We start from the raw sequence: 13415 nt of genomic DNA on the forward strand, positions 1-13415 counted from the left end.
CCGGAACAGGAGCCAGAAACCAAACCTCGAGAGTGCAGAGTACAGGACGGCAGCAGGAAATGAATAAAGTAACAGGAGGAATGAGCGGCGATGACCATGACATCAGCCCTGTCATGCACCCCAGGCTCAGGGTTAGGGGGACACTGGCAGCCATGGCAAGGCACACACTTCTTGTTTAACTGGAGAGTTCAGCCTTCTGAGGAAATCCGACCTCGAGACGCCAGAGGAGTCAGGCAGGCCCTGCAAAGAGGAGAGCATGGACTGGGAGACACTCATTGTGTGAGATGCTGCAGATGAGAGGTGGGGTGAAGAATCCCCCGAGTTCAAATCCTGACGCTATTACCAACAGCTCGAATTAGGTCAGTTCCTCACCCTCCGTGCACGTCAGCTTCCTCTGTACACAGAATGAACAGGGCTAATAATCGCCACTTCTCAAAGCTGGTGGGGTTGAAATGGGGGAACACCAGTGAAAGAACGTGGATCCTCCCTGTACCTTCCCCCTTCTATCTACCGGCACCTAGTACCTTTCGCCCCAAGGTCGTTCTGCCGATTTCTGATCCCCGGGTACATTCCAAAGCCACGGAGGCCTTTTCTACACGCCTTGTTATTCCCTCCCCTGATTTTATGTGATGCTTCTTTCCTCTCTACACATGCTGTCATGATGAAATACTATTCTTAGTCTTACAAATGAGCGCCCTTTGCTTAAAATAATCTGGTCACTAGTTGAACAGTGTGTCATCTGGGGAATAATTGAAAAGATTCATTGGTCTGCAACTCTCCTTTTTACCAAAATGGATTCAATGCTCAAAGCAGCTAATTGGCTCTAGGGGTCTTTTCTACCAAAATCACACCTCTGATTCAAATGACAGGCAAAAGAAACAGCTGGATTGTACCAACCCCAAATCCCTGCTGCTTTTTAAAAATCCTAAGTAAACCGCTCCCATTTTTATATAAATGGCAGATAGGCATAACTCACAGACAACTGCAGGTGAGTGATGGCAGTGTCTAAACTGGCCCTGCTGGGAGCAGAAGGTTTCAAAGACACATAGAAGATGCAGAGCTTAAAAAAAATTAAAAAATGAAAGATTAATTGTAAACGTGGGTAGGTGGCTACCCACCTATATTTTTAATAGGAAACACATCCCATTCTCTGCAGACTGCCATTCTGAAACTCCAAATATTAAAGTCAGCTCTGAAAGCTCCATGACGTCAATCAATTTTTGCCTTAAGCCTGGCCAGTCAACAAGCAACCATAGCAAACATAAAATTATGAGGCAGGACAATAATATAATCCCTGTATTTGCCTTGTACTTATTAATTGATTCAATCATTCATTCAATTTAACAAATAGTTCCTGAGTGCCCACCACGCACACAGCAGTGTGGTATGTAACAAAGGACCACTGTCCCTCACATTAAAAGATGAAACATAAAAGCAAAAAGGTGTTGAGAGTCTAAAGGAAAAGGCAAAACACAGCAGCCCAAAGAATCAAAATATTTTAAATTATTTTAACTACCTCAAGTTACAGTGTACCTCTCTCAGTCACAATCAATTTCAAGTCCCTAACCCTTATAAAAGTTAAATAATTTTGATAACTAATTTACTAAACCTACTCAAATTTTTGGTAATTACTAAGCCCTCCTCTATTCTGGCACATAGTGGGGACCAGTTGCCGACTTGTGTTATTTGAATCTATCTGTCTGTTTCTGTGATAGAGAACCTGTTAAAATGCTTCCTCCAGACCCCATAACTTGCTGTTACCTTGTCCACTGATGTAATTACATGTTCAGGTCTTTGACCACAGTTTGTACAAAAGCCAGCCTTGGTATAGGACCCTGTGATACAGACACTCATTGGAAGCTCCCGGAGTCACTCATCACTCCTTTTTAGTTGCCACTGTCATCTGAGCTGTTTGTTTTACTCTATTCCGGATGTCTTTTAACTGAAGATATTTCACAAGCCACCTAGAGACGTGGTCAAGTTTCCAGCTTCAAACAAGTGGCCCCCACCAATCTTGACATTTCCACATTTCCCTGAGACACAGAATCAGGGCAAATACAACAATGACCTGAGGAAGTACAGCACAAATTCTGTAGGTTATGGATCCACTGATTTTTTTTAAATTCTATATTTTCCCAACATGTAATTTGTTTTCAGTTGAGTTCAACCAATTTTTTTCAGAGTTAATGAGTCCCTAGCAACTATGGAGCATATATCATGTGCAAATGATTTCAAGATCTGTGAGCTGACCTTGTGTTTTAAATATTTACATCCATCCTGCTACTTGGTTGCAAACAGTGAAAACAATGACATTGCATGACAAAGGAGGCACATACTCTGCCAAACTCTGCACTGCCCATTGCCCAGATGGTGAAACAGTCAGTCAGCAGCAGAGGTGGGACCAGAGTCAAGACCAGCTAATTAATTCACTGTGCAACTTCCATTGCATAAAAGATACAAGGTATGATCAGACACTATGGTGAATGTTTAAATTTTTAAAAAAATCATTACAGTAAAAGACACGTTGCCATTAATCACCTTCAAAATACTCCCCCTCACTTCGAATACCCTTATCCCATTGTTCTTCCCACTTTTTGAAACAGTTCTGAAAGTCCTCTTTCGTGAGTGTCTTTAGTTGTGCTGTTGTGGCTGCCTCGATGTCCTGAGTCATTTTGACTTTGGGGAAGAGCCAGAAGTCGCATGGTGCCAGATCCAGTTAATAAGGTGAATGAGGACACACCATAATGTTTTTATTTGACAGAAATTGCCGTACCAGAAGCGATGTATGACACAGAGAGTTGTCATGATGGAGGATAATTTACAGTACACTTTAAAACACACCTTCTCTCAAACGTAGCTCACACCCAACTGATTGCACTGAACAAGTTAAAAGTTGTCACACACTGTTACTAAGGTTCCACATACTGCTTCCTGTATTGAAGATCCCTGCCTTTCCATTGGATGGCACTTGGCAGCAGCATTCATCGTATTTTGTGATCACAATGGAAATACTCCATGTCACACATAGCTTCTGGTATATGACAATTTCTGTCAAAAGAAAACGTCATGGTGTGTCCTCATCCACTTTATTCACCAGATCTGGCACCATGTGACTTCTGGCTCTTCCCCAAAGTCAAAATGATTCAGGACATCAAGGCAGCCATGACACTGCAAGTAAAGACACTCATAAAAGAGGACTTCCAGAACTGCTTCGGAAAGTGGCAATAACAGTGGGATAAGTGCGTTCAAAGCAAGGGAGAGTGTTTTGCGGGAGATTAATGGCAATGTGTCTTTTACTGTAACTTTTTTTTTTTAATTTAAACATGCACCATATTGTCTGATCACATCTTGTACCATACTTAAGAACATGTGTTCTGCAATTTCCACACTTGGCTCAGTCAACTCAGAGCTTATAATATGTCCCAGATATTTCCAAGAACAACAAAAACCATTAATTCAACGCTGAGCTAGACTGAAATCAACAGGCCCCAAAATACCAATAAAGATTTCTATATAAAGCTATTAATTCAATATTAGGTTCAAAAACTAGGATGCAGGAGTTTGGAAAGTGGCAATGTTCACAAGTCAGTACATTAATCACTCAGGAGACCTGATGATAATCCACAGTAAACAGGCCGAGGAGGAGCCCAGTTGGAGATCAGGAATGCTCACTGAGCCGAAACTACACAAGACATGAGTTGGAGCAAGCAGCTGACACACAGACTAAACTCAGAGGAGTGAGTTTCAACAGGCACAGAGGGAGTCAGCTGAGAGCTGCAAGAAGAGCAGCCACAGGCCGAGAAGAGCACCACACTGAAGAACGGCCCGGACAAGCAGCCACAAGACCTACGGACCCAGAAGCCCAGACTTCCAGGACGTGCAAAGAGTACTTGGAATCACAATGCCTCAGTTCCAGTCTGGAATTGCACTCGTGATATAGGTGACCTTGGGATGTCCCCTTGATCTCTCTGCATCTTAATCCTCTCACGCAACATGGGAATAGAAAAGGCTACCTTGCAAAATTGTGGAAGGAATTAAGTGTTTCATCAGGAAAAAACTGATGTGTGACATATAAATGGTGTGTAAGATATAAATTGACACACAAATGTAAAGCTGTGGTGGCAGCATTATGGCTTTTGGCATTACTGGTGTTGGTTTGATGGGACAATATTTTGAGTATTGTCTGACACATTTTTATCCTGCACAAGCCTTGTTGCCCCCCCCACCCTCTAGCCATTGAGGCTGACGCTCCCACTGCTGGAGGGCAGAAAACCAAGAAGTCACTGCCCGACCTTGACTTTTTAAAGTCCTAAACAGTGTACTATCTATGAAAGCAATCAGTATCAATTGCCAAAGCCATGTACTTACGAGGAATAAAATAAGGTTTTCTAAATTCCACAAGCCTCCCTGTGTATTAAAAACCGGAGATTGAATAACTCGAGGCATTTGTCTTTTCCTGTGTGCAGCAGAGCAGGAAAGACAGAGGATATAGGCAAGAGCCATTTCCCACTGCAGAGGAAAGTGCTCAAAGCCACTGCTCGGCCGAATTCAGGAGCCGGGAGAGAAAAAGAGAAGAGAGTGAACGGGAAGTGAGGGCTGCTGCCCACCCTGCCACCACCAGCCCCACCCCCGCCACACACACACACACACACACACACACACACACACACACCCCTAGGGTTTCATTCCTGGGATGGGAGAATGGGCACTAGAAATACCGTCCCCTCAGCTCCACTTAGGGGAGTGGAAGGGACCTTTCCCTGCGTCTACCTGGGAACCCAGCAGGATGCAGTCTTTAGAGGACACCCACCAAAGTGGAGAACGACGCTAGACAGAAGGAGACAGGCATGGCAGGGAGAGGGCCTGTGAGAGCAGAAACACGTTCCCAGACGTGTTTCCTTCAACATGGGGCATGGAGCAAAGCCAGGCAGTCCCACTTCGAACCTGCACACGTGCTGAGAGGATCAGTGGATTCCACGAGGTCTGACTGAGGGCTCAGGAGACAACTGAGAGCAGCAGGGACCAGGGCAGCTCAATGCACAAGCACCCGTGACCTGGCCTACCTTCTCACTGAGTGGCATCGGCTGGTGTGCCTGGGGCCACGTGGCCTGCATGGCAGAGGGGTCTCCTGCCCCTAATTCAGGAGGCATCTCCCTACGGGACTGGCATGCAAGGTCAGCAGGGAAAGGCAGCGTCCCGTTCTCCAGGAGCGGAGCGCCTTCAGTGTCTGACATTTACAAACCAAATATCAAGGGACGTTCAGTCAGCCGTGAACCGCACACTCCGCTGAACCCCTAACCAAACATAATGCAGTCAGTGGTCGTTTCCATCCTAGTGTCCTCATACCACTGACATAATTAAATACAGAAATGGCTCATTTGGGCTGTTTTAGCTGGGAAAAAATTGTACATTTCTGAGAAAGCTCCTCATCTATAAATATACGGTATCTACAACATGGAAATAGAATTAGACGTTTGAACTCTCTCCTTTTCTTTTCCTTGGGCTACAGAAGTGCCATTTCTGGGATAAGCAAATCCGCTGAAAAGTCAACAACAAAGTAGCAGATAATAGTTCTGCAGGAGGTTTTGGATTCCTCTTCAAACAGACACACAGACACACACTGAGCTGTTTAAAAACTTTGTACAACCTGCCCACATTATCTGTTATCTCAAAGTACAAAAATAAAATAATCCCTAAATAGACTCACCCTTTTGAAAGTGCTGAACTTTCAAATATGAAAAATGAAACCCTGAGTGGCAGGAGTGGGGAACGAACACAGCCAAGCTCATTACCCGCCTGCCTTTCGGTCTTTTTTACAGGTACAATGAACTCCACGGTCTCAGGGAGACAACGAGATCCAGGAGAATTGAAAGTTACAACCTCAAGCAGTTTCCATCAAACCACTTTCTCCCCAATCTGCTACATGCACCCAGCCAAGCCCTTCAATGAAGAGGAAACTCTGTCCTTTAACCAGAGACAATGGGAAGTCATAGCAAAGCAAGGAACACTACCCCCCCACCACCACCCCTGGCAAGGAAAACAGTGAATTGCCCACCTTGGTGAATATTCAGGCAGGTGAATATTCAGTCGACAATCTGAAATTCACCTCTGTTTCTCTATATTTAAAGCACAAACATTCATTCTGGAACAAAAGTGTTCGTGATGCATTCTTATCTAAAATGCTGACTTCTCCCCTGGCCCAGGGCTCTTCTGAAGCCAGAATTAGGGAGAATTTGATTCCGATCATCTAACTTTCAACGTGATGCCTCACCAGTTAGACTTTATTATGTGCTTTTCCATGAGGGTTTTCAATTTTTTAAAAAACCAGCTAAATTTTCTATGTCCAGTGAGTTGTAATGTAAAACAAGGGGGGGAAACGGCACTGTTTAAAAGCTTTTAAAACATAGCTCAGTTTATGTAACCAATTCTGGGTTCACTTTCCATCTCTTGTGTTCTCGTCAAAAAGGGATGTAAGTTGAGGATGAATCCTGCCCAACTCTAACAAGGCTTCTTTCTCTCCATGGTTCCTATACTCTTGCGGCCACTGCACTTCTCATTTAGATTAAAAACACCCTATTTGTTCTACATAATATGTAAGGCAAAAGGACAGCTTTCAGGAAGGCTGTAATTGTTCAAGACAATACGACCATTCACCATAATATGAAAACCTCAAATGTGAATTATTTACGTTTCTGCCCCTTCAACAAAGTAATACTTGGCTTAGATGTGGGATGTGTGGCTTTTTGAACTATGGATTGGTTTTTATTTTTATTTTGCTTATTTCTTTCAACAAATCTTAGCACCTTCCTGGTGGGTTATAAATGGCTCTGAAAAATCTAAGAAGGGAATTGCAAGTCTCAAAACACCAAGCAATGAATAATTTTCCATTCAACTCTCTTTGCCTAGAGCTCAGAAGTGGTAGCACAAAGCCTAGTGGCAAGAGGATGTTTTTGAAATAAATAACTGCCATTAAATGTTTTCAGATTATAAAAGTATCACTTGCACTTACAATAGCTGGAAAATACATTTTCAAAAAAAAGGACGCTATTAAAAACAACCCGCAATTTGCTACCTAGAAACAGTTTCCTTGTATGTATGTATTTATTTATTTGTTTTAACAAACAGAAAGAAGCCAACAGCACTGATAACCTTGTGAACTGCAGTTTTCAGCGGAGGGGGTGTCGTGCTGAGTTGGAAAGCTTTCTCAAATGCCATCGTATGTGTATTGTGTTTGAAACCAGTGGGGGGAGGAGATAAAATACAGCAATCTGTTTGTCTAGCTCAATAATTAATGAATAAATCATATTTAATGACTCAGGAACTTGCAGTACTTCTGGGTCATCAGGGTGAAGATCAATTTGGCAGTAGGAGTGAAGTCACAGAAAGGATAGAACAACTTGGCAATTCAAACGCTTACTCAGGGACCAAGCAGGTAGCGTAAATATGCAGGTACCAAAATCCTGTCTGTAGAAGACAATCGATAGGCATTACTCAATCCTGACTAATTGCTGCCATGAGGAAAGAAAAAAAAAACACCCTAGGGTTATCAAATTTTCCTACTTTTTGTTGTTCCTTCAAGAGAAGCTGGAAATGTGTGTCTCTCTGTGACAGCTCCCAATTTAAAATTGTTCTATTACACAGACCTTTTTAAAGCATGTAGGCCAACCTGCAAGACAATGGGCCTCATTTGGCCTGTCGGTTACCAGTTGTAGCCTGGTTATCAGAGATGGAGTGGAATCTGGGTCAGACCACAGGCTTGATTTGTGGGGCAGCGCTGGGAAGACAGTGAGCTTCCAAAACAGAACTTAATCTTGATGGAGACTGAACTGACGGGAAGCAGACTAACCCCATGCCTCCCCTGCTCCCCACCAAAGATGTCCTTGCCCCAACCCGCAGAACCTGAGATATGTTCCCTTCCATGACAGAGGGACTCTGCAGACGTGAGTAAGGCCAAGGACCTTGCTGGGAAAATCATCCTGGATCATGCTGGTGGGCTCAGTCGAACCGCATGACTCAAAAATGGAAGAGGGAGGCAAAAGAGTAAGTCAGAGAGATGTGATGTACGATCGTGACCCACCATGGCTGGCTTTGAAGATGAAAGAAAGGGGCCACAAGCCAAGGGCCTCTAGGAGCTGGAAAAGGCAAGCAAAAAGACACTGCCCTGGGGTTTCCAGAAAGAAACACAGCCCTGCTGACAGCTTGACTGGAGCCCAGTGAGACCCATGCCGGGCTTCTGACCTACGGAACTGTAAGATAATACATTCATATTATTTAAGCTACTAAGTTTATGATCATTTGTTAGAGCAACAATAACAAACTGCTACACTAATCCTAGTTTGACTTTTTACAGATTGGGAAACTAAGGTCCCCCAAGTGTAAAGACAAAGTTAGAAGGAAGATGCATCGCAACATTCCCAGGCCAGTGACCTTGCCACTGCACCAGCCAGCCTAGATAGCTTTTGTTCACCTTTATGTGATTTTCTCGTAAATGAATAACCTGCAAAAAAGGTGTGGGGAGGGAGGGAGAAGCATTCTGCTTCACTAGGACTTACAGAGCAGTAATGTGTGGTTTGGGATTCAGAGCAAGATAAGAGGGCAAGTAAGTGAATGGAAGAGAGATGTGTTCAGTTTAGCAATACAAAGCCACCCCAATATACAATCAGTCTACCTTTTTATTGTTACTTAGATGCCTGCCTTTGGTCCTCTCCTGTCTAGGCAGTTTGGAATTTGCAGAAATTAATACAGCCTGGGCCTGGATTACACTTGCTGCCGTCTTTGGAGGATGTGTAAGAAACTGGTAGTCCCCGGATTATGCACATTTTCTGTTGGCTTGGGTGTCAACCATCTGCAGTGTAGCTGAAGCTGTGATATGCCTGCCGAGATCACGACCGCAATCACAGCTCACCAGCGATGCCGGAGCCAGCAGCGTGAAGGACGGAAGATCTCAAGCCTGCCTGCAAAATCTGTCCTCTTCCACTTCTGCTCCCCCTTCCCGTGTGCAGGAGAAGCACAGCCTTGGTGCCACACACCGACCTCTCCCACACGTCCCACAGTCCCTACCAGTCCCTACCTGTGCCGCTGGCATCTGAGCACTGACGCACACAGACAGCCGGCAAGCACGGGAGACATTTCTGCTCTCGGTCCTAAAAGTCCACAAGAAGTACCCCACTCCGGTTCTGGAAACAGCCTACAGGTTATCCTTTGAGCGTGTCCTTGAAGTTCATTTTAGCCAGATTCCACCTGGAAAAATGTTCTGGGATGAAAACAAAGGGAAGAAAAGCAAGCACGTAACATAGTCTGTGCCTCTTTTTCTCAAAGTGACCCAAACTGACCAAATCCAATCCTTTCTGGGCACTCAGAGCTGCTGTAAGCAAAAGTACATCTATGCCCAGTCTCATCCCGGGCAGACAGTTGAAAGGTGGGGCGGCCACCGCTCCTTTCCTAGCACTGGCCACAAGGGTCCCTGGAAGTCCCCTTTCCCTGGCCAAGCAGGCAGAAGCACACGGCTTGGCAGAACCGCAGAGGACGATGGAGGGAGCCGAGCCCAATAAGACAAAGAACTCCTAGCCGTCCTTCAGAGCTCGTTATAAACGCCACCTCCCACATTACGATTTCCCACAACATTTCAGCTCCCACGGACAGGTTTCTTCCCCTGAGTTCAAACCCTAATACCTCGAGTATTTCTCTACATGCATTCACTCGTCAGTGACAGAAACACAGTTCAAAGTGGGCAAAGCAAAAAAGTAAATTGTGGCAGACATAATAAAACTAAAAGCCATGACTATGACGGCAACGTCCAGCATAGCTGGTACTCGCATGAGGTCATCAGACGCTCTCTAGTTTTTGGTTCTGCTTTCCCCTACTTGGCTTCATTCTTACCCAAGTGGTAGCAAGATGGCAACCAACAGCTTCAGGCTTATATTCTATTTTCTCGGCAATCCCAGTGGGAAAGCATGCTTCTTTCCCAACATAAAGGCAAACGAAACATCACGGAATTGAGTCTGTGGCTCCGAATGACCTGACGTGACCACATGCCATTCATCATGGGCAGGATGACGCAGACATCCACGTGACCATGCAAGGATCCTTCTAGACGGAGCAATAGGTCAGGGCTGCTCTGACCACGTGGTCCAAGAGCATTTGTTCCTCAGGGACAATCACAGTGCCACTGAATGCCAGGCCAGCAAAAACCACCAAAGTCCAGCTTTGCCCTCACCCAGGGCCAGGGTGATGGCAGCAGCTCTGTGACAGGAGGGGACTCACGGGTATGTTTTCCCGTTTCCAAACTTTCTGTAATGTTATTAGACTGTCTTTATTTTTAAAATGAAGGTGGAAGGCATGAGGTAAAAGAAAAGCAATGCTAAGTTGGAAATAAATGTAGATATGATCAGGTAAAGGTCAAGGGTTTCCTTCAGAATAAGAGAATTTCCCATTTGTAAAGAAGTTATCCTTTTTAAAGCCTCTCCGCATATATTCTCTCATTTGATCCGTTTCAAAAGTCACTCCTTCCAAAGATGGAGTCAAGACAAATCACCTCATGAATTCATCTTCCAAATAATGTCGGTTTCACTAAAATGTATTGCTCTGAAACCAAGAGCATGACTCCAAAACAATTCGAGAAAAAGGTGTATGATTTTTATTTATTTTTTTAAAGCAAAGAAAACATATTTCACCTGGTTCCAAATGCTTTGGGAAGAGATCTGGTTCATAAAATTCCTTAGCCTAGGAGATTCAAGACCCCCCCTGGATCCAGCCCTAATCTGTGTGTCTGGTTTTGTCGCTGAGCACACCCAAACCTGTACCCGGCACTCAGCAGCACCCGTCCGCTTCTACTGCAGCCGCCCGCCACGCCTCTGAGGGCTCGCCTTCATCTACTCGGCTCACTGACTGGGAACCACCCTCAGCTCGTCCTTGTCTACAAAACCCTTGTCATCTTCAAAGCCCCCCCTCAATCTCCACATTTTCCAGGGAGCAGTCCCTGGCCCCCTTATTAAGTCCTCTCAAAGCATATTATGAATGCTCCTCTCTGACCCTTATTTCACTCTGCCTTCTCTTATCATAGTTATGGGCTCTTAGTGGGTGAGGCTGCGTCATTTTCTACATATTTATAACCTCTTTTCTACCCTGAAGATCACAACTGAATTTCGTATTTTATTTTATTCATTATATCATTGAGGGATAGAAGACCCAAAGAAAAGAAGAGTTGTTCCTCCAAAATCTACAGACAGGAAAACATAGGGCAAATCTTTAGTATTATGTACATAACCTTTTCCAGAGAAGTCTATCATTTTATTGCCTTCTACTGTGTTTTCCCAAAACTAAGACCTACCCGGACAATCAGCTCTAATGCGTCTTTTGGAGCAAAAATTAATATAAGACCGGTATTATATTATATACTGTACTATACTATACTATACTATACTATTATATTATATTATATTATGTTATATTATATAAGACCCAGTCTTTAGTAAAATAAGACTGGGTCTTATATGAATTTTTGCTCCAAAAGGTGCATTAGAGCTGATTGTCCGGCTAGGTCTTACTTTTGGGGAAACACAGCAGTGGCAAAAGAGAAAAGGAAAAGTTATGAACCCTACCAAATAAAAATTGTTTAAAAGGTCTAAGAATGAAACACTGAGCTGTCCTCACTGGGCTCTGACTTTAGCAGTCATCTGCAATAAGGAGTGGAGTTAAAAATAAAGCTCTCACCCAGAAGACAGCAGGACACACCCAGTTACTTACGCTGAGCCAGCACCTGTGCAGAGCCACTTCCCTGGTGGTTCGTGCAGCCGCGTCCATTCCTCTGGGCCGGAGCTCATGGGAAGCCTGGGAAAGAGCAGGGAGACTGGTCACAAGGATCCGACCACAGGCCTCAGCGCTGGTCTTCTGCCGCTTCAAAATGGTGCCGTCCCCTCCCTGTCAGCATCACCCACTAACTAACGGGGAAAGGGGGCTTGGGTGATGATCGTTTTGTCAGCCATGAATGTGTTTTGCAATATGCAGCATCAGAACACTTTTTCACAAAGGAAAATGAGCAGGGAAAGGCACACGTTTTATTTTTCCATAGCTATGATGGGCAAGCATCTAACTCAGCTGCCCTTCAAAGACCTTTCAAGTTCTTTTCTTGGGAGAGAAATCACACCCCACTTGGCTGTCCATCGAGCTTGATTAATTGGGTGATAAAATGGATACTGTTACAAAGTACATGGGAAAGTGGGCTCATTGCAAATGTATGTCAGGGAAGCAGAGCCCCGATTCTCTCAGACACAAAAGTGATACTTAACCAAAATCAGACATCACTGCAACAGCCACATTTAACACGTCTGACCCCAACTTTCACCAGTTAATACTGAGGACACAACCAGGCCTCTCCATTTGGCAAGAGCAGTGAACACCCTGGTTGTATGGACTTTTTTTGTTGTTACGTTTGAATTCTTGCTTGTGATTTCAGAGCATCTCAAGGCTGGTCCTGAAAAATAATCTAGCCAACCTTTAGCCCAAAGATCACAAACTTATGGGCCCCATTTCTGCTCCTTTAAAAATTCCCATAGTTATTTCTAACAGTGGCTTTCAAGTGTGATTTGTCAATTATTTTTGGCAATAATGATTATGATTCCTCCCATATAAATAACACTTTATAGCTTAAAACACTTTTTCACATATGATATTACTTAAATTCTAACAATGATATTTGTTCGCTGTCCCAAGCTTTCTTAACTACCCCCCAAAATATAGTATTTCATAGACAAAAATATTTCAAATCTTCTCAGTTTATTTCTAAGCAGTAAAATATGATTTTTTTTCTTTTAAAGAAAGAAAGAATTACAGGATAATATTTCAGAAATCTGACTGCTTAACTAGTCCATTATTAGTAACATGCACTTATCAAAGTATACAATACAATGTATTGGAACTATAGCATTCCAAATTTTGAAGCCTTAAATGCAGAATTATACTTTTAATTTAGTTCATGCATGAGTCATAGTTAAAGAATGTTTAATAGATACATGCAAACAATAAGCAATTTTTTTTAAAGTGCCACATTTAAAATTAGCTGGTATAAGGTGTGATCAAATAGTACATTGAATGCTTAAATTTTAAAAAATTTGTTATAGTAAAAGACACATTGCCATTAATCCCCCTCAATATACTCCCCTTTGCTTCAAACACACGTATCCCACGGTTCTTGCCACTTTCTGAAGTAGTTCTGGAAGTCCTCTTTCGTGAGTGTCTTTAGTTGCGCTGTCATTGCTGCCTCGATGTCCTGAATCATTTTGACTTTGGGGCAGAGCCAGAAGTCTCACAGTGCCAGATCCAATGAATAAGGTGGATGAAGACACACTGTAATGTTGTTATTTGACAGAAATTGCCGTACCAGAAGCGATGTGTGACACGGAGCGTTGTCATGATGG

At 43.6% G+C, this 13415-nt stretch overlaps 1 protein-coding gene across 6 annotated transcripts in view; it reads right to left on the reverse strand.

Moving 5' to 3' along the window:
- The window catches only part of SUMF1 (sulfatase modifying factor 1), a 277240-nt gene that overhangs the window by 147449 nt on the left and 116376 nt on the right, over positions 1–13415 (reverse strand). For 5 of the 6 annotated variants that reach the window (XM_074312228.1, XM_074312230.1, XM_074312224.1 and 2 more), the window contains one exon: positions 11746–11829. In XM_074312228.1, coding sequence (XP_074168329.1) covers positions 11746–11829 — 84 coding nt within the window. Of the gene's footprint in view, positions 1–117; positions 241–11745; positions 11830–13415 lie in introns of those variants that run through there. The other variant, XM_074312225.1, reaches the window with a different exon arrangement.

Source organism: Rhinolophus sinicus, linkage group LG10 (assembly GCF_036562045.2).
Source record: "Rhinolophus sinicus isolate RSC01 linkage group LG10, ASM3656204v1, whole genome shotgun sequence".
NCBI lineage: Eukaryota > Metazoa > Chordata > Mammalia > Chiroptera > Rhinolophidae > Rhinolophus > Rhinolophus sinicus.